Here is a 26,848-nt window from a genome sequence, read left to right as displayed (position 1 = left end):
ACATTCCTCTACCCCATATGCTTGGCACCTCATGTGGTGCATAAGACTGTAGAGAGGAACGAATGAATGAATAGAGTAAGTTAAGAGACTGAAAGTTTGGAGTCAGCAGAGATCAAGCTTCCTTGGTTTGGTGTTTGCGAGTTCAAGCTCAGTTGAAGACTTTTTACTTGTGAGTCCTGTCTAAGGAAAACAAAGTTCCTGTCTAAGGAAAAGAAGGGCGCGTAGGGCGCGTAGGGGAAACACATAATCGTGTAGGCCCCCTCGCCCCCAGTGAGCAGATGACACAGCTCTTGGACGTCTATTTTTCTGATTCTTAGAGCTCTCGACTGAGTGAAGGGTGGCGTCTTGGGCCAAATGCCGGGTTATTTCGGCTGCAGCCCGGCGGCTGTCTGGGCAAGATAGGGTTGAGTGAGAGGAAGTTGAGTGGGCATGCGCATGCGGCAGGGGGCCAGGCCGGGGGCCCGGGGAGGGGGGGCTGGGGGCGTGGCTTTTGGAGAAGCGGGGGAGGGGAGCCTGCAAGAGGGAGGCGGGGGAGGGGCGGAGCTGGTGGGTGATTAGACTGGTTGGTAGGAGAATGCGAGAGAGGGGTAAAGATAAGGAGACAAGTGAGTAGTCAAAAGGAAAGACAGCTTGTGTGTGTGTGTGTGTGTGTGTGTGTCCCCACGTGTCACAGCGCGAGCCCAAACTATGCCCTGAGCCTTAACAATTTGCATCTTTTTTTCCGTCACTCTAACTGTAGCAGAAATAAGATCATCTTTGAGCTCGGAAGGGGTTCTTTGCTAGTATGAGCGAGGGGGACTGTTCTGACCAGCCCGGAACTTGGCAAAAGAGGGCACCAGAAGGAGCGCATCATAGAGAACTGAGTGAAATGAATGAATGGAGTTGACAAGAAAACTCATTTGGAATGTGTGTTGCTGAAAACCTAGGATCCGAGGTGCCCTGCTCCAGCCCGAGCCCCTACCCCTGGGTCTCTGAGCCCAGGGAATCCCAGGGAGCCTGTAGTTGAGGGTCCAGAAAACTCACCCCAGTCCCCTACACCAATCCCCTGCTTCAAGCTAGGAGGCACACCCACTGGGCAGTTTCCAGGAAAGGATTGGAAGTCTTCAAACCCAGAGAGCCCTTCCTGCGCTGCAGGGGCCCCAGACTGGGTGGAGCAGCCACACCTGCCCGGAGCTTCGGGGAAGAGGGCGTGAACAACAACCAGCACCGCCCTCGGTATGCTCTGCGGGCCCTGCGGTCTGCCGATCTCTGTGGGTCCCACAACTTCCTCACTTCCCTAAATGGGCAACTGCACTTTGAGAAGGCCAGGTCCTTCCCTGGCAGACCTAAGTGGCACATCCCGCATTGGCCTGGGCCCTTAACCCTGGATTTGAGGTCTCCCGGCCCCCTGCTGGCCTGTGACTGTCCCCAACTGGATGGAGCCATGGCTCCCACCTTCCTGCTGTTGCTGCTGGGGCTGCTGTGGTTCCAGCGCCCTGTCTCAGGTGAGAGGAGCTGGCATAGGAGGGAGGGAATGGCCTTTTTCTGGACTCTCCCTCCCTGCTTTTCCTTGCCCAATAATCTTGTTTGATGCTTTGTGGGGTTGGAGGAGAAGGGAGATGGGGCTGACCTAGTGGCTCCTAACAAGTAAGAAGGTCACATCCCACTATCTGGCCCCAGGCAAAGTTAACACAGGACTCACAAACTAAGATAAAACTCTGGACCCTCGCTGTTGGGCCCATTCATCTGCCAGGCTTGGTTAGGACCTCTGATCACGGACACTCTGTTTCCTCACCCAAAAAGTCTCCTTCCCTTCTCTAGAAAGCCCTGTTTGGTTCTTACAAGAATCATTGCATCACGTGTGTGTGTTTTAACTGGCTGAGTGCTTTGTGCCAATACGTTCTTCCTCATCCCCCTGTCCTGAGGGGGAAGCCCTCCTTGAAGCCTTCGCTCACCCCATAGCTACTAAATGCCCCTTGAGGAGGCCTTCTGCAGTCCTGCCTTTCTTATTGCCATGGTACCAAGTTACCCTCTCCTGTTCAGTTCTGGCCACCACCTGTGAGAGGGGTGGAAGGTGGGCACAAATGAACACAGACCCTTTACAAGAGTTCCCGACCCCACACTTCTCCTAGAAAGCCCCCTCTCCTTGCCAGGGAAGAGGTGTGAAGTAATCCTGGGGTCCTCCAACCTCCCACCTGCCAGTTAACTGACTTGGATCATTCTGTTGGTTTGTATAGGACAAAGGAATGTCCAGACAGGGTGCTACCTTAGCACAACTCTCAGCTGTAGTGCAGCTGGGGTGAAAGCAGGTAGACATCTTCTGTCATTTGTGGGGTCTTTGGCTGTCATAGCTCTGGGCTCCACTGGAGAAGTCTGAAGCAACCTGGATTTGAGAAAGGGAAGCACGTGGAGCACCACCTCCCTTCCAGGCACAGTCCTGGGGCCCAGTTCCCACAGTCAACCTGAGACAGATAAAGAAGCAGATTTTTGGGGTCTACTCACACAGTTAGTCAGTGGTGGAACCAGGGTTTAAACCCATATTTATTTAGACATTTAGACTCCAAAATGTGTGCTCTCCGCTCTGTCCTGCTGGGGAGAAATGTGTGTGTGTGTGTGTGTGTGTGTGTGTGTGTGTGTGTGTCGACGGCAGGCTCTGGGGGATGTGAGAGGGGTAAATGCTGGGCATACGGTGGGCAGTGGAGTGGAGGGAGACCATCACAGCTTTGTCCATCTCCCTGTCCCCTGATTCCCCACCTTCAGCCCTAGTTCTACTCTCTCCCCGCCAGCCGTGGATTGTAAAATGCACAGATCACATCTATTTCTAGGTGGAGACTGTAACAGGCTATGGATGAACTGTGACTAATTGTATAGTTCTTTGGTTTGTACTCCATTGGGACTTTATTTGTATGTTTGTGCATTTTTAATCTCTGGGTTTTATGCAACTAGAATGTTTTAAAATGAAACCGCACCAAAAATGACCTACAGCATCTTGCTATTTAAAAGATAACTATGATGAAGTTATTTGTGAAATAAATAACTACTCTTAATTTTTTCAAAGATTGGATTTTCTTTTTTATCTAAGCTGTTTGTGCTCTGGAATTTTGTAACTTTGTGACTTCTGTATATCTCTCACTGAGGACAAGACCTAGGTCTTTCCCACAAGACCCTGAAGATGGGGCTATTACCTTCCCATTGGGCTAGAAAATACCATGAAAAAAGGGGCTATGTCAGTTGGAGCTCCCTGAGTGTAAAGGCTGAGTTTCCTCCATTAGCCTGGGGGTTCCCTGAAGGCTGTGCCTGTGTCTCAACCATCAGACTGAGAGTTCCCTGAGGGCTAGTCTTACATCTTCATCCTAGAACTCACCAAGGGCATGGACAGTTTGGGAACTTCCAGAAGGCAGGGCTACTGTCTACTACTACAAAAGACTGGAAGCTCCTTGAGGGAGTGGCCTGTGTCTTCCCCCTCAGACTGGGAGCTTGTTTGAAGCAGGGCCTGTGCATCTCCTCTCTTGGATGGAGGAGTTCTTTCAGAGCAGGGCTGTGTTTCTCCCTGGAACTCTGGTTCCATGACAGCAGGGTCGTATCCACCTCCTCTCCCCTCATCCCAGCCTTTGAGATGCCTCCTTCCTCCTCTCTCTCCAGACCTTGCTCACCAGCAGTGTCTCCCCAGGTGTCCCTGCCGAGAACGTGTACACTAAAGTCCAGCACTTTGAAGGGGAGACTCTGTCTGTGCAGTGCTCCTACAAGAGCCGCAAAAACCACATGGAGGGCAAGGTATGGTGCAAAATCAGGAGGAAGCGGTGTGAGCCTGGATTCGCCAGGGGCTGGGTACAGGGGACGCGTTACCAGCTGCAGGACGATCCCAAGGCCAAGGTGGTCAAGATCACCATGGCAGCCCTCAGGCGCCAGGACTCCGGCAGGTACTGGTGCATGCGCAACAGCTCAGGAACCCTGTACCCCCTGACGGGTTTCCTACTGGAAGTGTCTCCAGGTAAGCAGGCCTGCCAGGGCACTGGGAGGGTAGGGGTGTCCTCCCTGCCCCATACTCCACTCACAGCAGATGTAGTGAGAAGAATAATCCCTCAATGGGCACGCTGTGCTACAGGGTTTTCATGGTTCCTTTACTGACATCTTCACAGGCATTGTTGTCCCCCACTTTACCAATGAAGAAAATGAGATCTAAAAAACCCTCTGTGGATCTGACCTTGTCCACAGTCACAGAGGTAGCAAGTGGCAGAGACAAGATTCACACTTAGGGCTCTCTTTGCTTTGTTTTTATTCCATCATCTGTTCAATATACATTCCCCGAGTCCCGAATCTGTGCCAGAGACTAGACACAGTCCTGCCGTATGAGAGATGACAGGCGATTGCTCATCATCAGAAGAATAATTATAGAATAATTATAGATAACAATAAATGTTCTTAAGAAAATCAAGCAGTGTGACAAACTGGGAAGTAACTCAGCGTTGTGGGGGGGAGCTAGTGAAGCATGGGAGACTAGAGAGGACCTCCCTGAGCAGATGACATCAAGCAGAGTCCTGTGTGAGAAGAGCTTTCTAGCCCTGTTGAAATGTGGGTGCTTTGTATTCTAGGCAGGGAGTACTGCATGTGCAAAGGCCCTGCGGTGAGAAAGAGCCAGGCTTGTATAAGGCAGGGCTCTGTTGCTGCCCCATATTGAGTGTGGGGCACAGTGGCAGGAGATAAGGTTGGGAGAGTCAAACAGCAGCCCTAAAGTCTATAATGCCACGTTTGGGTTTCATTCTAAGTACAGTAGGAAGCTATTGGAGTGTTTATAGGAGTGTGTTGTGACTTGTCTTTGAGAGTATAATGGCTGGAAAAAAAAAAAAGAGTATAATGGCTGCTGTGTGGAGTGTGGATTGTGAAAGGATAGGAGATGAGCCGAGAAGCCATTGTGTGTATTCTGGCTGAGAATGAGTGTCTTAAAGTAGGACATGAGGTGGAGAGAAGTGGTTCAAATCTGTGATGTTCACACTTCCTGCCCACTCTGTAAACTTGGGAGGTAAGATGGGTGAATGAAAGGGAGGAATCAAGAGTGACTGTAAGGTTTTTTATTCCATCAGCAAGATGGATGTCGGTACCATTTATTGGGTAGGGTGACGCTGGAGAGATGCTAGTTTGGAGGATAAAAATCAAGAGCTATCTTTTGTCATGTTAAGTTCAAGACACCTCCTAGAACCCCAAGTGGGCAAATGGAGCAGCAGTGAATCCTGGAGCTTAGCTGAGAGGTCAGAGCTGGGGATATACATGGGAAGTATCCCTGTGAAGATAGTTTATTTTTATTTGTTTTTTTTTTCTTAAGATTTTTTTTTATTTAATCCATTCATTTGAGAGAGAGTGAGTATGAGTGGGGGAGGGCAGAGGCAGAGGGAGAGGGAGAAGGAGACTCCCTGCTGAGCAGGGAGCCAGAGGGAAGAGGGGCTCTATCCCATGACCCTGAGATCAGGACCTGAGCCAAAGTCAAATGCTTAACTGACTGAGCCACCCAGGAAGTCCTTTGTGAAGATGGTTTAAAGTCTAGGGGATTTGAGAATTCTATACAGACAGAAAGAGGATTAGTTGTTGCTTAGGGCTGGGGGAAAGGAAGGAGAGGTAGAGGTTAATAGCTAAAAGGTGGGGATTTCTTTTGGAGACGGTGGGTATATTCCAAAATTGACTGTGATGGTGGCTGTATGACTCTGTGAATAGACTAAAAGTCATTGAATTTGGTGCTACAAATGGGTGTGGTATGTGGAATGTGAATAATATTTCAAAAAAAATCTGTTAAAAAATCAAGGGGATAGAGAAGCTCTCCCTTCAGTGTAAAAAAGAGAGAAGGGGGCGCCTGGGTGGCTCAGTTGGTTGGACGACTGCCTTCAGCTCAGGTCATGATCCCGGAGTCCCGGGATCGAGTCCTACATCGGGCTCCCAGCTCCATGGGGAGTCTGCTTCTCCCTCTGACCTCCTCGCTCATGTTCTCTCTCACTGTCTCTCTCTCAAATAAATAAATAAAATCTTTAAAAAAAAAAAAGAAAGAAAGAAGGGTCAAGCCCTGAGTTTCCCCCACATTTATAAGATAAGAAAGAGTGAGGAACCAGCAAGAGAACATGAAAAAAACAGCCAATGGTGATGGCATGAGTTATTGACCCTTGCCCATCCCCTGGCCCACCTGCATCCCCCTCTTCTGTTGTGACTGAGCTAGGGCAACTGCTGTCTCTAAGATGTGGGGCCGAATCTCATTCCCCCTCTCCAGTTCTGCTTTAGACCCAAGAAATAGTTAAAATGAAGTGTATAAAAGTCTTAATTTGCAGGGATACAAACATGAAATGGTTTTGTTTTTCTCTTTGCATATACCCCCCTCCCTTGTCAAATCCCATGGTCTACCTTTTAAAAAGACCATTTGGGGAGATTCCAACTTAGCAGACCTTTTCAGTTATTAGGGAATAAAAAATCCTCAGCCCATTTAAAAACTCTAATCTTCTAGCAATATATGCTCTTCTACTCCTTGAAGACCATAGGTTATGGCCCAAGCCACCCAGAGTAGGAAGGAGGGTATTAGCCTGCTGCCTAACTCCCTCTCCTTCATCCCAGCAGGTGGGGAAGGCGGGGTTCTTCTCAGTAACCTCATCCTGCCTTCTCCTCTTTGTTGGGTGTTAATTTTCTCTACCCAGCCCTTTGTCATCCTCTGTAGGGTGGGCCTCTAAATGCTGGCTCTCCTAAGACACACACACATGAGTTCTCTGAGGGTTCTTTGAGGTCTCTCCACTGCTGAGTAGGATGATGTGGGAGGTCTGGCTCCAGGTCAGCCTCTTCCCCCATCCCCACTCTCACCAGTGCTGCTTGTTCTGGGTTCCCTTGCCCAGAAAGATGGGTACCTTCCATGGTGGCCATTTAGGTCTCAGGAGTGTGTCCTTGCCATGCACAGTTTTGGGATATGGCAGCCTGTGCCAGCCCTCTCTCTCCCCCACCATCTCTCTCCAATTCTCTTGCTCTCTGCAAAGATAGACTCCACCACACCACCACAGATGGGACCTCATGATTTCTACAACCCCTTCTTCTTCCACCACCCAAATGCCAGCCTTCTAGAAAATGTGAGGTAAAAGGCTGAGTGGATGGATGGTGGGAGCAGGTGTCTCTTCTTAAGCTCTTAAGGTGGGCATCTGACCCTGCTGCTGGAGGCGGTCTTTGGAATGTGGGCCTTCAGTGCTTCCTTGTCCTCATTTCTGGACCCTGGTCACCAATTATGGAACACCTGGAAGGTCCCTGTTCAACATGCTAGTGAAGAAATCTCTTTGGCATGCAGGAATAAGGAAGGTCTGGAGATGACTAGAGAGGCGGAGACAGGGAGGAGAGTTGGCCTGACAGGGAAAGTTAAAGAAACTGGGAGAGCCTCTTCCTTCTTTACTGTGCCTACTTCTTCTCCCTGACAAGCCCACATTTGGTCACACAGCAGAGCAGAATCCTTGGTCCAGGGTCAAGGAGGGGAGACAAGGATCTGTTCCCATCAGCGAGACCCCTGACTCAGTCTAACATTCTTCCCTCTCTGACCCCTTAGCCTCCACAACCAGGAGAAGTACTCCTCTTAGACAGCTGGCCAATATCCTCAAGAGCAGAATTGTTGTCACATCGGGCCCAGCCCCCACCTCAGGCCCTGATGCCCCTTTCACCACCAGCATGACAGTTTTCACTCCTGGCCTCCTCACCTTGACCAGTCTCGTGCCCCCGACTGCCTCAGAGTCCATCAGACTGACCTCCATGACAGGCTTCAGCTTCACCAGCCCTGGCCCTTCTACCATGGAGCCCAACAGGGCCGTGGAATCCCAGACAGTGACTGTGTCTCCAAGCGATGCCAGAGCCTCCTCTGCTGCCCCAGCATCCATCTCCACCAGGGCTGGGCATCTGAAAACCAGATCACCCACCACAGGAATGTGCCACACCGGCGGGTCTCTCCTCAACAAATTATCCCCTGTCAGGTACCTGTGGGTCCTGGGCTTGGGTGGCTTTTGACCACATCCAGCAACAGTAACTGGTGCCTGAATAGACCTCAAGGTGCAGATGTGATAGCAGAGCTTTCCTTTTCAGGAGGTCGGTCTGGCCTGATGCTGAATGGGAGGTCGTGGGAGGCCAGATGTCAGGCTGGAGAGAGGACATAGAGGATGACAGTGAGAAGTGAGGGTTGGATGGGTCAGCATGAGTCTGTGGGTGGAGAGGAGAAGGTTGGGGCAGGACATGGATGTGACTTGGGAGTAGAAAGTGGGAAATGGTGGATGCTTTAATGGGCTCCCCCAGAAGCAGCCTCTGGGACCTGGGGTACTGGAAAGAGCAGGGGTAAGGGAGAAAGAGAAGCAGTTGGTAGAGAACCTAATCAAGCTGGCCACTACTGTGGGCAGCAGAGCACAAGCCTAGAGGAAGCTCTGGGGCCCAGGATCAGACTCCCGGCTGAAGGGCGAGGGAGCTGGGGTATTAATACACCAACTCTTACACCAACACTGCTCGTATTGGTCATCAGTGAAGGGCTGCCTGCAAAGAGGTGGCAAAGAGACTGTACTGACAGGAGAAGGTCCAAGGGCTGAAAAAAATTTAGATGGAGGTGCTGAGGGCTGGTGCAAGGGCATATAGATTGTGCACCTACCACATCTGCTTCAGAGGACAAAGGAGGGAAGGGCCATGAGGAGAGGCTCTCACTACAAGGAGAGCAAGACTCTCAGTTTCTTCTGTCACAAATGGGGGTCTCTTAGATTTCTCATCCTCAGTGAGCAGGTTTGGGGGAACAATGGAGGGAAGGTGCTAAAGTGGAGAGATGCCCTTCTCCACCTGGGACTTCTTCCCCTGACCTCTGAGCTCCTCACTTCCTTCTGCCATGGCTGCATCCCCAAGGAAGGGAGGCAGTCACTCCCACCAGGGCTGTGAGGATTTCTCCTGGTCCCGGCTCTTCTTACGTGGCATCCAGAAAGACATGGGTCGGGGTGGGGCACCTGGATGCTCAGTGCCTCCCCGCTCTGTCCTGTCCCCTCAGGCACCAGGATTCGTATTCCATTGTGCTCCCGGGGTTGCTGATCTTCCTCCCAGTGTCTCTGATGGTGATCGTGGTCTATGGGCTCTGGAAGAAGAGACACAGGGGAAGTGAGTACAACCCACTCTCCCGTCCTCCGGCAGGGAGGGGCAGAGCACGGGGGCTTGACACACTTGCCAAAGCGCCTGACTGCACTCTGTCCCCAAGTGGTCTGTCATCATCTGCATCCAGCCACAAGGACTGCTCAGCACCCAGGCAGAGGGAGGAGGGTGGGGGGAGGGCAGGCAGGCAGGAACAGCATGGCATGACCCTCCAGGGATGACCTGGCAGGAAGCAGAGGGCAGAGCCAGAAGAGGAGTGGACTGGCCCAGGCAGGAGCCCTGCCCCTCTGCATCTCTCTCCTTGTCTTCACAGGCTACAGGGTGTGCAACAATCCTGCTAGACCCTGGAGGGACCCACTTGGAAGACTGGAGCCTCCATGGAAGCCTGCTTGGTCTGAGGCAACTTAACTATGGATTGCGTGAGCTCCTCCTGGAGGGGCCTTTGGAGGCCAGAGGAGGATGAAGACGGGGGCCTGTTTGAACTGGAACCCAGCTGAGGGCTGAGGACTTGCTCAAGGCTGGACTCAGGCCTCTCCAGAACCAGAGGCTGCTCTTCACCCACTCAGTCCTCTTGGGCTGCCGGGGGCCTGGGACAGCCCCCAGATTGGGGGTACCAGGCAGGAAACCCCAGGGGAATCCACCGAGGGGAATCAGCTCAGAGCCGCAGAGCCCTGGGTCCCCTCTGGGTAGTGGGGAAGACTTGACGGTGCTGTACACAGAGGGTTCTGTGGGCCTCAGAACCCCTTGCTATGGAGCAGAGGGGGAGCGGACAGGTGAACGGCTGCCCTCTCCCCATCTGGAACCCTGTGTCCTCAGCTTTCCTCTGCTCCCCTCAAGCTTCCCCATGTGCTTGGGGAAGCAAAAGAGTCCCAGAGGCAATCAGTGTCTCAAGGGTCCTGCCATGGAGGGGAAGGAACAGCGACCAAGAGCTGGAGGTCCACAGGGCTGTTGGCAGTAGGGGACCCCAGCGCAGTTCAAGTTCCCCATCCACAGGGTCCCGTGACCTCTGATGGGCCTCTAGATGTGTCCTGCCCTGACCATAGCTGCTTGTCACTCAAGTCCTGGGAACCAGCAGAGCCCACCCTCCCACTGGTGCTACCCATTGGCCAGCTCTCCAGGGAAAGCTGTGACCAGGCTTCCCAGAGCTGCATGGTGTCAGGATCAGCCCGTCCCCAGACTGGTGTGTAGAGGCTGCACTCAGGGCCCTCTCCCCCAGTTCCCAGCTCCAGGTCTGAGCTCCCACAGGAGAATGAGAGCCCTCCAGAGTCCACTGCAGGGGAGGCCATGGTTCAGAGAAAGAGTAGATCATCTGCCTTCCCCTGGGACTCACTGTCCCCTGGGAAGAGAGGAGCTACTTGCGACCCAGCAAGGACAGCTTGGAACAGAGCATAGCTGGAGGAACACCTGGGTGGGGTAGGGGTAGGGAGGATGGAGCTGAGGAGCCTTGATGGGGGCCCAATGGCTCAAGGAGTCTGGCCTCAGCTTCACTGGCTCCTGGCTCAGACTTGTCCTCTTCCACAGTGAGGACTGGAGAATATGGGCTGGCTTTGTCCCATGGAACAGGGGCTCTACCAGCCTGAGCATCTGGAATAAGCCCCCAGGGATTGATATGACATCTTCACTCCCCACCCTGGGACAGGGACCTCCCAGGTGGGGGAGCAAATGTCATAGTCAGGAGAGTGACACAGCTCAGGCCTTGATGGGTAGCTGGGAGACCACTCCAGAATGGATTTGGGGAGAGAGAAAGGGGCCGGAGATAATCCCGGGGGACTGCACGGAGGAGGCACCTCTTTCCTATGTCCAGGAGAGGGCACTAGAGGAGAGACTCAGATTGAGGAACTGACAAACCTGGTGCCAGGACACACACACACACACACACACACACACACACACACCACCCTCCCCAGCCCCCTCATCCTCCCTACAAGGAGAGGGTGGCCATGACCTTGGTGTCTAACTAGGAGGGGGCTTAATATCCCTGGGGGAAAATAGCTCCCTAAGAGCCCCCCTCCATTCGCGATCCTACAACAGCACACTGACCGCCCTGCCTCATCTGAGAATCCTGTGAGAGAACAGCAGAGGGCTTAGGACTGCGGCCCAGTGAGGCCACCTGTCTGTGTAACCCTGTGTGAGTCACTAACCCTGCTGGCTCTCATTTTCGTCTCTTGTGAAAGGGGACACTAATGCCTACCTCTCAAGACTGCCTTTGGGATAAAAAGGAGTCACCTGAACCTCACGCACCTGAGTAAATGCCTCGTGATTGCTGGCCTGCAAGCTCTCCTCCAGCTCCAGTGGTCTTTGTCTGCACTGAAGACCTTTGGATCCTATTTCTCTGTTTTGTGCTCAACTGGAAGGGGCAAGGGAGGGCAGAGGGGCACATGGGCACATGTCAGGCCTCACATTGTGGGCGCTGGACCCAGGCAGAGGCATTTGGCTGTGCCCTGATGCTAGGCAGGGAAGCTGTGAGGAGACCTGCCATCCGTTTTTGCCCAGGATGAGAGGCTCCTGGAACGGAGGGAGTGGGGGGAGCCTCCGTGGGGGGGCCTGCGCCACATGCCCACCCACAGATCCTGCTCCCACATGAACCCCACAGTAAGAACTCAGGGCACTTAGAAAGTGCTCTAGATGCCCTGCCCCTGCTCTCCACCTTCGGTGGGCCCTGAGGGGCTTCTTTGGACCTCCAGTGCTCTGGGACATTGTCCTCAAAGCCCCAGCACTTCATTTTCTCCTTCCTGCTCCTCCTCCTCGCCTTGGAGCTGCAGGAGGCCCCAGAGCCCGGACAGACAGAGGGCAGGGAAGGGCGGGACACCTGCGAGTATTGAATGGGCCAGGGCTGCCGCTGCCTTTAGTGGGTAAGGCAGTGAAGCTTCCTGAACAGTGGGCTGTGATGATGGGACACACCTGTGAAGGGCTTCCTGTCGTGACCAAGGGCAAGGACACATTTAAAAAAACAAACAAACAAACAAACAAACCAGCACTGAGGGGGTTTTCCTCTGCAGAGCATGGCAGGTGAGTCCATCACCATGGGGCACACATGCCCCCACAGGGACGCCAGCAAGCAAGCCTCAGGGTTACAGTTCTCCCATATGGCTGCATGGTGCTGAGTCGGGGATGCTTCTCCTTCAGGCTGATGTACTTCTTACCCCACTGCTGGGAGTAGTGAGAGTCCCTTTGGGGGCTGCTGCAGCTGCACAGAGCCAGGCCCTTCCCGGAGAGGCCTGAAGGTGGCCACGTGCCACCGCCCACTCCCAAAGGGCCGCTGCAGGGCCTGAAGCTCCATCATTCCCTTGCCATCCTGGAGAGCCTCCTGTCCTCGGAAGTCCTCACACCCTGAGCTTCCTGTTGTCCTGTTCTGCTTCCTGTCCTCCTAGTCCCGGCTTGTTCCCTGGGCACCTTAGGCCTGCTGTGCTCATCTCCACCTCAGAGTCTGCACACCACATGCCTGACCTGCCACGTTGCATTTTCACGGGGTTTTCTTCTTTCTGGGTTGTAAAGAACCTGTGATTATAGTAGCTCTTCTAATGACAATTATTCCTTAAAATGTGCTTGATGACTGTGGTCCTTTGACAAATGCTTATGGAGTGATTATGGCAGGCTGGGAACTGGGGAACTGGGGTGACCTGGAGGAGGAACCCCCCCAGGTCCCATCCTCCTGCATCCATCTCCCCCCACCGATTATGTCCCCAGCTTCACTCTCTCCCACCCCTACCAGGGGCATTCCCTGTACCTCCATTTCCAGAAATGACTCTCCCTCTCCTTTCTCCTCGGTCCCTCCAATCCCCACAGAGTTCCCCAGCTCCCAGACAGGCCTGGGCAGGAAGTCTCGGACCACTGGGCACCTCCAAAGGTCCCCTAACTCTGTCACTCACATGCAGCTGGACCTTTTTACTTGCAGGGAGGACTTGGGAACGGGAGGAAGTGGTAGGTTAGAGGGGAAAGCAGAAAGGAGAAATAGGTTCTGGTTTCAACAGTTTCTTCCTGGACTTTCACAGCTTTCTACATTCTAACCCCAGTGCAGCAAGGAGGAAGAGGCTGGGCAAGAGTCAGCTGACAGAAGCTTCAGAATCCCCTGGAGCCTCAGCTCTGAGACTGGAGCCGGCACACATGTCGCACCTGCAGCACGAGGCTCCTGCTTACAGGTCAAGACCTCTCCTACTCCCAGGCCTCCCGCTGCCCCCTGGAGGACTTGGACTCCCTCAGCTCTTCTTCCTGGACAAGTGAGAGTGGCTAGGCCAAATCCCCACCTCTGCGCCCCAGCTCCGGCTCCCTCTCCTCAGGGCTTCCCTGCTCCCACCCCAGCTCAAGAAGAGGGCCCATGGCCTGGGAGGCCACATGCCTGCTGCCGCCTGTCCTGCTGGTGCTCCTGGCCTCAGGTGATGAGGGGGGCTGAGGGAGGGAAAGGGGCAGGAGGAGGGAGATGGCCAGGTGAGGTGGCCATGAGAGGGGCCATGCAGAGGGACGGCCGGGGCACCCACCTGCCAGCCCCACCGTGTCTGAGGGGTGGCTCCCTGACGTGAGAGTGTACTTTCAGGCTCATGGGGACAGAAGCCAGAGATGCTGCATCTCCTGGAAGGGGACTCCTTCTCTGTGAAGTGCCTGTACCCGCCCCAGAAAGGCTCAGAAGCCGTGAAATTCTGGTGCAAGTGGGACTTATCACGTACCTGTACCCTGTTAGCTACCTCACCCCAACTCTGGGGGAAGCCTCAAAACTCCATTGAGGATAAAGTCGGACGGGGCTACTTCATCGTCACCATGACCAAGCTCAGGGTAGAAGACTCTGGATCTTATTCATGTGGAATCTACAAATCCTCCAGGAAATTTTTTCACAGAAACATCCATCTGGTGGTATCTCGGGGTGAGTCCTTTCCCTTCTTTGTGTGGTTCTCAATCATCCTGAGTCACAAGATGTTAGAGCTAGAAAGGACTCCAAAATAGTTGTCTCAGTGCTCTCACAGCCCAAAATAAGTGCCCCTTGCCCAGAGTCACCTCTGGTGAAGGGCAGATCAGGCACCAGAACTCAGACCTGCTGGCTCCCGTGGTTCTTCCTTTCCCATCACATGCATTTCTCTGAACATTTTTGTTGTTAAGAACAAGACTCCTCCACTGGTTTGTAATGACTGTAAAGCCTTCTCAGGTTTGAGCAAGACTGGCTGATTCGGCCATCCCTGGGCATCCCGACTCTTGGCCCTAACCCCAGCTTTCTCTCAAAGGGTAGTGCTTGAGTTGCAGGTGGCTGAGTGGATTAAGAAATGTGGACAGACAGGAGCCAACTAGAGAGGCAGACACGGGACTCTGGAGATGAGACAGGGAGGTGTGGTGGCCAAGGGCTCAGAGAGCCTGTGTCCTCACCCTGGACATGCTCCTTAGGGTCAGGTCCTTAAGACTCCTTAAGGCTCAGGTGGGAAGCTGGGCGATAGTCTTGACTGAGGCCCTGGTGTTTATCCTGAAAAATCTCAGACTTACAAAGCCCCCGCTGTGTTTCCCTGGGATGGCCAGGGCTTGAATGGCATCTTCCCAGACCAGCTGCCAAGCCTGCTCAGCCATCTGGTGAGCTGGGCACCCAGAGGACCCTGGTCAGTTGCTTGGTCAATCACCAACCACCCAAGCCATGGCTCACTGTCCACTCCATGTACGGCAGGGGCTGCACCCTGGAAGGGAAATCAAACACCTTGAGACTCTATCCTGTGCTGGAGGAGCCCACAGCATCCCCTGCTGATCCCTGCACCCAAGGCCGACACAGAAGTGAAGGGTTAAGTTGGTGGGTGGTAGGTGGTGTAATGGAAGCATGTTGGATGGTGGCCCAGTGAAGGGAGGGACCAGGTTGCTGGAGAAAGCAGTGGTATGGATTCTCCTAGAGGATTCCCCAAAGGAGGTGATACCACTTGGGCCTTATGAGTGAGCAGGAATTGATCCAGAAGAGACAGAAGTGGGGTGGGGGGTGGGAGGGACGCATTTTCGATTGAGAGTGCGTAACATGGTCAAGAACAATGAAAACAGAAGAGACTGTAGTATATCCAATATACTAGTGACAGTGTGATCCTAACCTAAAGCCTCTCACACTGGAGCACTTGACTGAGAGGGAAATCCCACACAGAGTAACTCCCGTATAGAGGGCCTGGTGCAGGGCATGAGGCATGGTGCTTCTCAGAGTCCTCACCTGGCCCAGGGCCCTGTATGGGCTCCTCTTTTCCAGGGCCAAGGACTAACGATGGGGAGCCTGAAAAGTGGGGCAAACACATGGGAGTGCTCCCCTCATTGTCATCTCTTACAGCTTCAATTCTGCCTACTGCCAGGAGCACCAGTGGGACCACAGCCTGGACTTCTGCCACCAGCCCTGTCACTGACAGGTACTCTGTCCCCATCTTCCCTGCCCTCCACGTCCTCCTACCCATGGCCAGCTGTGGCAAATTCCCTCCAGCTGCCACATCCCCACCGCTATCTGGCTCTCAAGGGATGAAATGGGAGTCACACCATTTGCACCAGGTTGCTTTACCTCTTTAAACCTCAGTTTTCTCATCTGCAGAATGGGGCCAATGACATCCTCACGTTATAGCAGGTGCCTGCTTGCCTTTGGCATGTTGACATTTGGTGTGAGGGGTGTCCTGTGCACCATAGGCTATTTGGCAACATCCCTGACCCCTACCCATTAGTAGCAGCAGTGCCAATCTCCCCCTGGATCGCCCAGTTGCGACAACAAAATCCAAGCGTGTATTGCCAAGCTTGCCTTGGGAGACACAAGCACCGCCAGTTGGCAACCACCGCTGTACAGAGGGCTGTGAAGATGAGGTAGAATTGGGTCTGACTCAATGCCAGCCATGTGACCAGGGCTGCCTCATTTTCCTCTCCCCTCTTCCAGCCTATCTCTATCCCAAAGCTGCCAGGGTCCCGGGAAAGGGTGCACTTTGTAGTTACTACAGTCCATGGCCTGATTTCCTCTGTCATCCTGCCTGATGGTTTCTAGGCCCCAGCCCCCGGGAGTGACCTGACAGCTGTTTTTCTTCCGGTCTCCACCCTGCCCTGCCTTCTGCCCACCCACCCTCACTTCGATGGGAGCCCAGGGTTCTCACAAACCCCTGGTTCCTTGCTTCAAGGCGCTATACCCAGAAGCCACATGGTGCTGGTCATGGAGCATAGGGGGGTCCTTACAGCAGCTGCCACCCAGGCTTAGGGCTTCAACCCTTGTCACCCCAGACACCTTCCCTGGGAGCCTGCTGCAGTGTAAGGAAGCCTACCTTAGTGTTCTGCCTTTGACCTAAGACAGGTCTTGTTCAAAAGCATTTATTATGTGACAGCGCTGTTGGTCACAGGGCACCAGCTGAGCCCATCTCATGGGCAGGGGTGAGGAACAGGGACCAAGAATAGTTAAGAGCAGGATGTGGGAGGGGTGAGTACAGACCCTGCAACAAGGTTCAAGTTAGGGGACAGCAGCCAGAAAAGGGAAAAGGAGGAAAGCATTCCCGTTTCACAGAGGAAGAAACAAGCCCAGATGTGGCCAGACATGGCCAGACGTGGCTGGACATGGCTGGACATGGCTGGATATGCATGGCTTATGGGGAAGAGCCCTTGACCATGGCCAGCTCAACAGGAGGGTCAGTCGCGATCACCCAGGTGGGCAGAGGGATGCCTTCTGGGCAGAAGACTGGCTCCCATTTGCCTCACCTGGCTGGTCATTCATCATTCCAAAGCCCTCAGGGCAACTGGCAGCTCATCGTTCCCAGCTCTACGTTGGGTGTCCTGCTGGTGCTGGTGCTCATCCTCCTTATGATCCTGTACTTCAGGAAAGCCCGCAGAAGCGCCGCAAAAGGTAAACTCCAGTGCTGGCTCCAAGTAGACCACTGAGGGCTTAGCCATGATGTTCCCATGCCCACGAGCCTGAAGACTGGGTTTCTCATGCCCATTTTACCAACAGGGAAACTGAGGCTTGTGTGGTGAGTGGTCAGGATCGCTGTGTTCTCTTGCTTTGTCAGAGCAGCAGGTGGGGTCATTCTCCTCAGAGGCTCAAGGTCAGCCCCTTCCAAGCCTTATTCACCAAAAACTGGGTATTCTAGAATCTATTGGGGAGTGTATATTTTGCCCTTTTCTTATAGATAAGGATTTTTAAACAAATTTATCTGGAAAACTTTTTTATTATGTGTTTATATGTGTTTTAAGATTTTATTTATTTATTTGACAGAGAGAGAGATAGTGAGAGCGAGTACACAAACAGGGGGAGCAGCAGGCAGAGGGGGAAGCAGGCTCCCTGCTGAGCAGGGAGTCTAATGCGGGTCTCAATCCCAGGACCCCGGGATCACCATCTGAGCCAAAAGCAAATGCTTAACTGACTGAGCTACCGAGGCACCACAAGAGTATTTTTTTTAATTGTCACTATTGTTTTAAAATTTTGTCTTCCTAAAAGCATTAAAGGATTTTTTAAAAAAGATTTTATTTATTTATTTGACAGACAGAGAGCACAAGTGGGCAGAGAGGCAGCCAGAGACAGAGAGAGGGGGAAGCAGGCTCCCCTCTGAGCAGAGAGCCCGATGCCGGGCTTGATTCCAGGACCCTGGGATCATGACCTGAGCTGAAGGCAGAGGCTTTAACCCACTGAGCCACCCAGGCGCCCCATTAAAGGATTTTTTAATGTTCAAATTGCAAGGTTTTTTTTTTAGCATTAATCACATGTAAAATCACCAGCATTTTGTGCAAGGCTTATCAGATTAGTGCCTTTTGATGATTCCAGCCTTCTTTTTTGTTGTTTGGTTTGTTTAGCACATATTGCATATTTATTAACCATATAATCCAGTGATGTGTGTGGTGACAACTTTTTTGAAATGTGGAAGTGGGCCAGCGCTATGTTGAACCTTAGTGACTTTAATTTTCCGAGCTATCAAAATCCTAATGTAATAATGGGTTGTAAAATTTTATATACGTATTTTTCAAATTATGTAAAGTAAACTTAGTGGGTCACAATACTATTTTCATAAACTCAAATAGAAAAGCAAAATATCACATTGGAAGGATAAATATTTTTTCATTGGACTTTTATTTTAGGAGAGAGAGTGTGTGTATGAGTCTGTGTGTTTATTTATGTAGAAATAAGATAAAATGTTTCTCATTGCGGTTCTTGGTTCAAAATTTTGAAAGGCATTATAGATAACTTCACCAGAAAATAGATTATACTTAATTGGATTTTAAAATTTGGAACTTTCAGTGACTGAGATTGATTCAACTTTACCAGTTTTATCCAGATTTGCTGCATGCGGCCAGTCTGATTTGCCCCTTGGCACCAAGGTCTAACCCCTGGATGCTGTGTGCTGGCCATTAGTGAGCTCCCCTGGGGCAGAGTGGGGTTTCCAGACCCAGCCCTGGACCTTCAGCCCAGTGGGGACCTCTGGCACCCCTGCATTCCCAGAGGAATGGGACCTGTGGAGAGATCCCTGCCCCAAACTGGACTCTTTCCTTCACAGGTGAGGACAAATCCCACCACATATATAACAACATCGCAGTCCAGAAGGAACCGGGCACTGAGCATAGGAAGGACCTCTCACCAAGGCAGAGGCGATCTCAGCTTTCCTGGGTATCTTTTTTGTCAGTGTTTTTTGTTTGGTGGTGGTTGTTGTTTTCCAGCTTCCCAGGTTGTATTTACTTGTAATTTCTGTTCACTCTGCACTGGGGCTCACTCGTGACTCCTCACACTCCTGTTGCCTCATCTACATGCACCCTTGACCGCATCCTTCCCAATTCAGACCACTTAGAGAGAAAGAGAAGTTGACTCCCCAGCTTTTGATCTTCACCCCCACAGGAGTCAACTGTTAATAGGGGGTCCCTCTCATGGCGTGGCTGCCACCAGTCCAGTCAGCTAGGGGGGTGCAGGTCACATGGTAAAATCACAGCTCCCTAGGTGCTCTCTCCTTAGGAACTGGGGACCGGGCTATTGCTGTTGGGTCTGTCTTGTCTAAAGATCTAAAACTCTTGAAATCACAGAATTGCAGGATTGGGAGGATTTAAAGTCATCTGGTACAACCCTCTGTAATGCTGGGATCAACTCTACAAATGACATCCCTACCAATTGCTCTTCTAGCTCAGTGTTCTTCAAACATGTGTGGATAAAAAACTCCTGGAGAACTTGTGCAAACAGAATTTCCTGGACACCACCCCCAGAGACTGCCTTCCTAGAGCTTAGGTGGAGCCTGAGATTTTATCAAGCTGCTAGGTGATGCCAGTGCTGTTGGTCTACGGGTCACACCCTATGTTGTCTTCTTTAGCCCATTTTTTTTTTCAAAGATTTTATTTATTTATTTGACAGACAGAGATTACAAGTAGGCAGAGACACAGGCAGAGAGAGGAGGAAGCAGGCTCCCCGCCAAGCAGAGAACCCGATGCGGGGCTCAATCCCAAGACCCTGAGATGAGGACCTGAGCCGAACGCAGAGGCTTTAACCCACTGAGCCACCCAGGCACCCCTTCCTTAGCCTATTCTTAAACATCTTTAGTGATGGTGACTTTGCTGCCTTTAGCCATTCCCAGAGGCTCTGCAGGGTTTATACTCTGTTCCACACCTTATCACTGTCTCTGTCCTCCACCCAGCTCAGGGCAGCCCTGGGGCCACGGACCACTCCCAGCTATGATCTGTATATTGAAGGTCTGTCTCCTTTGATTCCTAGGGCTCGGATCAACAGAAGGGCTCTGATGAGGACACTGGGGCCATCTGCTATGCCTCACTTATCCACCTGAATCAATTTGGCCCTGAGGACTCCATCTACGTCAACACTCAGCCCAAACTGAAACCCATGCCTGATCCCCTTCTGACTGTAGAATATGCCTGCATCCCTGGAACCAGACCCCAGCCCACCAAGTCAACTGCCCCAGATAGGGAGCTCAAGAGCTAAGGATAGACTTCACTGAGCAGTGAGCACTTAGCAAGTACTTGTGAGGCATAGGGCTGCTCTACCAGTGATGGGTGGGGGGAGGACTTCAGCATGGCAAAGATGGTCCCGAACCAGCAAAAGATCATCGCTTCCTACAAGGGCAATGAGGAAGAAGGAGGAAAGGAAAGTCATTATCATTCAAAGGGGAGAAGCTTTGAGTGTGAAGGCTGTGATGGAAAGGCTCTGGGGCCTATAGAAGGGGTTTCTAGACACCTGCCTGCTCCCTTCCCCAGGGTCTGGGAGGAAGGATACTGAAGTAGAGTCCAGTTAAATAGGATCTGGACACCAGTGCTCCAAGTTACCCAATCTTCTCCACACTCTGTGACCCTCACTTCCTTCCTGACCAGGGCCTATGAAATCCTGACATGCTGTGCAAGTTCCTCTTTGGTGACCTTCTCAGGACAGCCCCTGCCCAGCTCTTTCCGAGGGCCACTAAGTTCTATCTCTCTATCCCATCTCCTCCTCTCCTTCCTGACCTTCCGATTTTGATTCTCACAAATAACCCTGACAGGACGGGCAGTGCCTGCTGCTCAGCGGTCTTCCTTAACCCTTGGCCTTGCCATTCAAGGTGGGGCGTGGGAATTTCCTTCCCTGTGGTGGCCCCTGCAGCTCCACCAGAACTGATCTGGGTTCCTCTGCCTTCCACAGAAGCTATCATGTATTCTACAAAGCTGCACATCAAGGACAGCAGGCTGAGGGTTACCTCCTGTTTTGCCCTAGTGCCCTTGCACAGGGCTATTATGGGAAGAGAGCTCCCTTCTTTATTAGGCACTCCCAAGGGGTGACTCTGAACTGTGGGAACTCCAGGCCATGGGGGCAGAGGGTGGGGTCCTACCACGTCATGGAAAAGATTGCTTGACTGCTGATACATCACTTCTCAAGGATAACATTTAAAGATCATCGAATCTAACTGCCAGTGAGTCCAACTGCAAAATCCCAGTGAGTCATGCAGTGTCTACCTCAATCTCTCCAAGGACAGGGAATTTACCACCTCTTGCTCAAGCAGCTTGTTTGTCAATGTTTTTTTGTCTTTCAGCTTGCCCTCAATTACAGTGAAAGGTCAGCCTGTCTACAGGATGGGACCTGAGGGTCGGGCTGCTTTACGGCCAGAAAGGTAGAGGGGTTGGAGAGGTGAAGAGTGGGGGGCAGTCTGAGGTTTGGCAGGCTGGGTGCAAGGGAAAGGTCTTCCTCAGGGAGGAAGGCAAGCTAAGCACTTGTCACTTGGGACATCCCAGGCTCCCTGTGCCGAGGATGTGGTTCTATCCGCAGTCTGTGGTTGCATGAGGACACTCAGGAACAACCCCAAGTTGAAGGAGGTGGAGAGCAGGATGCTCTGAGCATCACTTTAGCCCTCCAGGTCTCTGCTCTGCCCTTCCAACTCCCTATATCTGACTCCTAGAGAATGGGCAACTACTGCACCCTGACCTCCCACCCTACCTGGCCTTGTTCTGAGAAGGTCATTGGCACTGACCTGTGGACTTTTTTGACCTCTGGTCCTCAATGGTTCTAGGCTCCTAATACTGCCTCTTGGTCTATATTTTAGTCTACACTCCCACTGAGGGAGCCCGTATTCACCATGGTCTTTTCAACTCAGGCTTCCTGGCTGCAGCACTATGAGCCATCCCAGGGGTCAGGTTCCTCATGAGCTGTTCAAACCCAAAGGATTTACTCAGACTAGAGAACCTGGAGTTATAGTCATTACACGGTACTTGTAGGGATCTGCTGACTGCCAGCCACTGCTCAGGCCTGGGGACACAATGATTAAGGCTAGTAAGCCAACAACTATGGAGTGCTTCTTATGGGCCACATTCCTTTACATACATTAATGGCTCAAACATCCTGGAAGGAAGGTACTCTCCTATCATTTTAAAGATAGGGGAAATTGAGGTGCAGGCAGGTTAACTTTTTCCCAAAGTCTTGACTCTTGAAAGTCAAGTGTTCAGTAGTTGCTCCCCAAATTATTTCCTCCTGAGAACATAGCTAGATGATTACAGTCCAGCCTTTCTTGCAGTTAAAGGTGGCCAAGTGACTGGGCTCTGGAAGTTACTGTTTGCCCCCTCCAGGCCTGGCCCATAAAACCTTTTATGCAATCATCTGTGTTTTCTCCTTTCTCTCATTTGTCACCCAGATGGCATGGTGAAATAAAAGTTCTTAATGTAAATTCTAATCCCAACTCAGCTTCCCAAGGGTCAAGAATCTGGCTTGTCTTGTCTTTCCTAACTGCTACTGCCTCTTCTGCTGCCAGAGCTTCTTTCTCCTGGGAATCCTTACTGGAGTTCTCAAAACAAGTCCTTTTTTTTCACTGAAGTCAAATAGAAATACAATTATCATATGGTTTCACTTATTTGTGGAATATAAGGAATAGCATGGAGGACATTAGGAGAAGGAAGGGGAAAATGGGGGGGGGGTGAAATTAGAGGGGGGATGAACCATGAGAGAGTATGGACGCTGGGAATCAAACTTAGGGTTTTGAGGTGGAGGATGAGTGAGCCTGGTGACAGGTATTAAGGAGGGCACCTATTGCATGGAGCACTGGGTGTTAAATGCAAACAAGGAGTCACAGAACACAATATCAAAAACTAATGACGTACTGTATGGTGACTAACATAACATAATAAAAAAATAAGATAATTTTAAAAGTGTCCAACAACAAAAAAATTGTTCAACCAAAAGAAAAAAAAAAGATTAACTTCTTGACCCCTGAGAGTAGGTACTGAAGTTAGAAAAAGACCTAAGTAGTCGTCCAACCAACTGAGCCACCCAGGCGCCCCAGGTCGTGCTCCTGGAGTCCCGGGATCGAGTCCCACGTCAGGCTCCCGGCTCCATGGGAAGTCTGCTTCTCCCTCTGACCTTCTCCTCGCTCATGTTCTCTCTCACAATCTCTCTCTCAAATAAATAAATAAAATCTTTAAAAAAAAAAAACCTTTACAAAAAGACCTAAGTAAAAAACAAACGAACAACAACCCCACCCCCCCCAAACCTAAAAAATAAACTAACAAGTCCTTTTTTCCCTCCTACTGTGGTGGTCATATGCATAACAAAACTCAAGGGGGACTTGGTGAAGGTCCTGTCTTTCAAGGAACACCCAGGCTGTCAAGGACACCCAGGCTGACACCAACAAAAAGTCATCAAAATAATATGAAACTTTACTCTGTCCTTGAAGGAAACATAGGAGTCAACATTTATCTTGCTGTCAATAGCGGGCATCTACCATCTTACTCACCTCTTCCCTCACCCCAGGGAGTCTCTCCTTGACCCAATTCTTCCGGGGTCTCTCTGTTTGCCCACCCACTGGTAGTCATTAATGTCTTCACCGAAGGAGTCATGTTTCCTCATCCAAACACACTCAGAAGTAAAAAAGCTGGGTCTGAGCTGGGGAGAAGTATGGCTACTCCATATCTCTCTGGGCCCTGCTGTTTTAGGTCTTATCTTCTAGGCTGAGATATTTGAGTTTATGGGGATGGTTTGGTGATGTGGGGTGGGAGGGTGAGTGACAGCAGGTTCTGCTACGTGACTCCGAGTGCAGAAGAAGGGGATTGCAAGCTGAAGCTTTCTGAAGGTAGTGAAGTATCTGGATTCGCTTCCCAGGGTTCCACAAACATTAGTGTTTTAAGAGACATTAGTGTCACGTGAAAATAATCCATGCTAATAATGTATTTTCTTCAAACATTTTACAGTGAGGAAAAGTAAGTTATGCTTATCACAAGTTACAAGAATTAACTCTTAGAAACTCTTTTAATATCCAATTCACACCAAGGAATATTATGTAGATACCTGTTGAAATGGAAAGACATTCTAGATATATTAAATGAAAAACACAAGCCATGAATAATATGTCTAGCATGAGCTCCTTTATGTTTTTGTCTCTGTGTGTAGCCATAGCAAAAAGGCTAGATGGACAAACACCAAAATATCAATAGTGATGTTCTCTGGGGAATGAGAGCAATGGAGGAAAAATCCATTCAGTAAGATTAGGAGGACTGGCTCTTGAGCCACATTGTTTAGATCTAAATCTAACTTATACCCTGGAACAAAATTATTGCCTACCTCACACATAATGACAAAACACACGTAAGGAGTTTAGAAAAATGCCTAGCACATAGTAAGCACTCAGTAAACGTTCATATATTTTGAGTTGTAGAACTGTGGATAACTTTTACCTTTTAGAGTGCATTTTTATGTATTTTTCACATAAAAGTTAATTGAATATAGTTTTTTGAAAGATTTCTAAAATGCTGAACACATTTCATATAGTTATTATAATAGGAAAATCTCCCTTTGAATCCCTGTGCTACGTAAGTGAAACAGGTGATCCTGGGGAGAAATTACCTATGGCTTTGCAGGTGTGACGCTTCAACTGCCTAAGAAGTATTTACCAAATAACTGTTGACATCATTGGTGTATGTCTTCTAAGCGTTAGTGTGTGTTACTAAGTGTTGTCTTATCTTGCTGTCATTTGGACACTGGGTCTTTAAACATATCTGGTTTTTCTATATTGTGATTATAAAAATTCTGCTTGGAGTGTTTTGGAAAACTGTTAAATTTTGCAGCGACGAATTTGTCTTTAGGACTGTTTTTGATTTCTACTGTAACCCTGGCACAAATGATAACTCCAGAGCTCCTGCAGATGTCTCAAAGTTTAGAGTACATTTTTAAAGGGTTTCACGGTCAGATAATGTCAGGAAGGGCCAACCTAGCTGCACGTTGGTCTCAGGGTTTATTTCCTTGTTGATCCCTGATTGCCCAACATACTCTGGGTGTAGAGGGACAGACTCGTGACCTGGCTCAGGCCAGAGCATGACAGGGAGATAGTGCCACCCTGTGGGGTCCACTCAGTGCTGGGTGTGGGAGTCAGCCCCCCCCTGGAGGAACTGTTTTCTTTCTTTGCATTAGACTGTAAGTTTCGAATAATCCTCTTTTGTTTTTAGGGCATTATGCTTCTGGCCATGGCAAGACCAATCTTTAGTTGGCAGATTTCTGTGGTTCAAGTCTGGGCCCCCATTTCCACCCTGGTGGGCATCCTGACTTCTCAACTCACACTCAGAACAGAAGCTCAAATGTGCCTTTCAGGCTGAGATGACCAGGAATGCCCAAACTCTCTCTGAAGACTCATTTGAGTCTCCCTTCACTCCCTGAACCCAGGGTATTGGATTAAAATCTTGCGAGTACAAATTTACAATATCAGCATCACTTCCACATCTAGGAACAGAGAAGTAGTGTTTCCTTTATTTATAGCACCTTCCTAGCACCTATGTGGTGCCTGGCATACGGTAGGAGCTTGGAAAATAAGCGGGATAAATGAATGTGCCCCTGTGAAGAGGGTTCCAGGTTCTCCCACTCCCTCTGTGAGAGTGAAAGAAATGCCCAGCAGGTGGAAGATAGTTCCCGCACAAGTTCCCTTCTGGGAACAGGTGGGCACACACAAAAAGGTCCAATTGCCAATCGTTTTAACAGGGTTCCCACAGAGGAGTGGGCACGAATGAGGGGATGACCAAGGGATGGTGATGCATCCAAAGACAGGGAGCTGTGAACACCCCCACTTGGAAGGGCAAAAGAGACGATTATGATTACGTTACTGGAGCCAACAGAAAGCTGGAGCTGTGGAGGAGGGACCGCCCATCAGAGGACAGCAGCCACTGCCTGAACCATGGTAGAGGTAGGAGGGAGAAACGGGAAGAAAATATCCCAACTTATTTCTCCTCCTAACAGCCAACCCCCTGCCAGTAGCTCCCTTTGGCTAGACCCAGTAAGTCAGGCGACCAGGAGCCAGGGCGACAGAATCCAGAGGGACAGCCTTACCAGGGACAGAGCAGGACTGAGCAGGGATAGCATGGAGCATGGGGTGGGGGCAGGAGTAGAGGGTGGTCCGGGTATCAAAGGCAGCAGAAAAGCCAGGCCAGGAGGGCTGGGAGGGGCCATTCGTGGCTTCTAGTGATCAGACTCAAATGAACGGTTGAAGAGCACGAATAACGAAGCCGTTCCTACAAAGTAAAAAAGTAAAACATAAAATAAGTTTAAAATAAGCTTGAAAATAAAAGGGATAGGGACAGGGATAGGGAAGCCGAGACAAGTGAGGGGTTTTCAGGACAGGTGAGACAGCGTCGAGGGAAACATGCATGGGGGAATGCGGGAGTAGCACCTGAGACACTGGAGGAGAGGGGATAGGTGAGAAAGCAGCTCCTGGGGGTCATCCGGGGGAGGGAGATAGACAGATGGGTAAATAGGATGCAGGCAAGTAGTCGTCTTGAAACTGGAAACTGGCATCCTGGGATAGAGATAGGCAGGAAAAGAAGGGAAGGTTTTAGAAAGAAATATATGGAAGAAGAAGGAAAATAATCATGGCCTTTTTTTTTTTTTTTTTTTTTTTTTGCACTTAGCGTGCCCTAGCTGTGTATACCCAGGTAGTGAAGCCAGCCCAGAGAGTTAAGAACTTGCCCAAGGCTGCATAGCTAGTAAATACCAGAGTTGGCATTAAGCACAGGTCTGTAAGAAGCCAAACCCTGTGTGCCTACTCCTTGCTGCAGTTCCTGTTTCTATGCCACCCAGCCTCCCAATCCCCATGCGTCATCCCCAAGTGCAGGCGAGGTATACTCCTCAGTCTGGCAGACTTTGGACCCATTCTGATCCAGCCACGAGACAGATGAGGTTCCCTCTGCTTTTGCCTCAGGTAATGACTTGCGCCTGGTGTAGTGCCTGGGTCCCTGCCTCCCAGCTCCTGTGTTCTCATCCAGATCTTCCCTTTGGGCCTGCCATCCTGCAGCCCATCAGTGGCCACCTGCCAGTGACCTAAAACAATCCTAGCATGTGCACATGCACGAGGACACACACCCTCAGTTCCTGGGAGTTGTCCTG

At 50.9% G+C, this 26,848-nt stretch overlaps 2 protein-coding genes across 4 annotated transcripts; both read left to right on the top strand.

Annotated features, from left to right (window-relative positions):
- Positions 1–583: 583 nt before the first annotated feature.
- TREML2 (triggering receptor expressed on myeloid cells like 2) lies at positions 584–11,326 on the top strand. Its single transcript, XM_059177901.1, has 5 exons — positions 584–1,484; positions 3,650–3,970; positions 7,532–7,949; positions 8,993–9,099; positions 9,404–11,326. The coding sequence occupies exons 1-5, from the start codon at positions 1,424–1,426 to the stop codon at positions 9,496–9,498; spliced, it is 1,002 nt and encodes a 333-aa protein (XP_059033884.1). The 5' UTR covers positions 584–1,423; the 3' UTR covers positions 9,499–11,326.
- Positions 11,327–11,460: 134 nt separating this feature from the next.
- On the top strand, positions 11,461–24,553 carry LOC131833945 (trem-like transcript 4 protein). Of its 3 annotated transcripts, none has more exons than XM_059177904.1 (6): positions 11,461–13,463; positions 13,766–13,945; positions 15,362–15,437; positions 16,776–16,894; positions 18,537–18,646; positions 19,733–24,553. In XM_059177904.1, exons 1-6 carry the CDS (start codon positions 13,406–13,408, stop codon positions 19,955–19,957), a joined length of 768 nt encoding a protein of 255 aa, XP_059033887.1. In that variant the 5' UTR covers positions 11,461–13,405; the 3' UTR covers positions 19,958–24,553. The 3 variants fall into 3 exon arrangements, with proteins under 3 accessions (XP_059033887.1, XP_059033885.1, XP_059033886.1); XM_059177902.1 differs by having other exon boundaries at positions 13,622–13,945; XM_059177903.1 differs by lacking the exon at positions 16,776–16,894 and having other exon boundaries at positions 13,622–13,945; positions 15,384–15,437.
- Positions 24,554–26,848: the final 2,295 nt, after the last annotated feature.

Source organism: Mustela lutreola, chromosome 6, assembly GCF_030435805.1.
Source record: "Mustela lutreola isolate mMusLut2 chromosome 6, mMusLut2.pri, whole genome shotgun sequence".
Lineage (NCBI taxonomy): Eukaryota > Metazoa > Chordata > Mammalia > Carnivora > Mustelidae > Mustela > Mustela lutreola.
The sequence above is the reverse complement of the archived record's forward strand: the minus strand, read 5'-3'. Positions and strand labels throughout refer to the sequence as shown.

Excerpts from the sequence above, each read along its gene's own strand:
- TREML2 (XM_059177901.1), top strand. The coding sequence starts at position 1,424 with ATGGCTCCCACCTTCCTGCTGTTGCTGCTGGGGCTGCTGTGGTTCCAG. Across the intron at positions 3,971-7,531 it reads CCTACTGGAAGTGTCTCCAG|CCTCCACAACCAGGAGAAGT; the intron begins GTAAGCAGGCCT and ends CTGACCCCTTAG. Across the intron at positions 9,100-9,403 it reads GAAGAAGAGACACAGGGGAA|GCTACAGGGTGTGCAACAAT; the intron begins GTGAGTACAACC and ends TTGTCTTCACAG.
- LOC131833945 (XM_059177902.1), top strand. The coding sequence starts at position 13,406 with ATGGCCTGGGAGGCCACATGCCTGCTGCCGCCTGTCCTGCTGGTGCTC. Across the intron at positions 15,438-16,775 it reads ACCAGCCCTGTCACTGACAG|CCCTCAGGGCAACTGGCAGC; the intron begins GTACTCTGTCCC and ends ATCATTCCAAAG. Across the intron at positions 16,895-18,536 it reads CCGCAGAAGCGCCGCAAAAG|GTGAGGACAAATCCCACCAC; the intron begins GTAAACTCCAGT and ends TTTCCTTCACAG.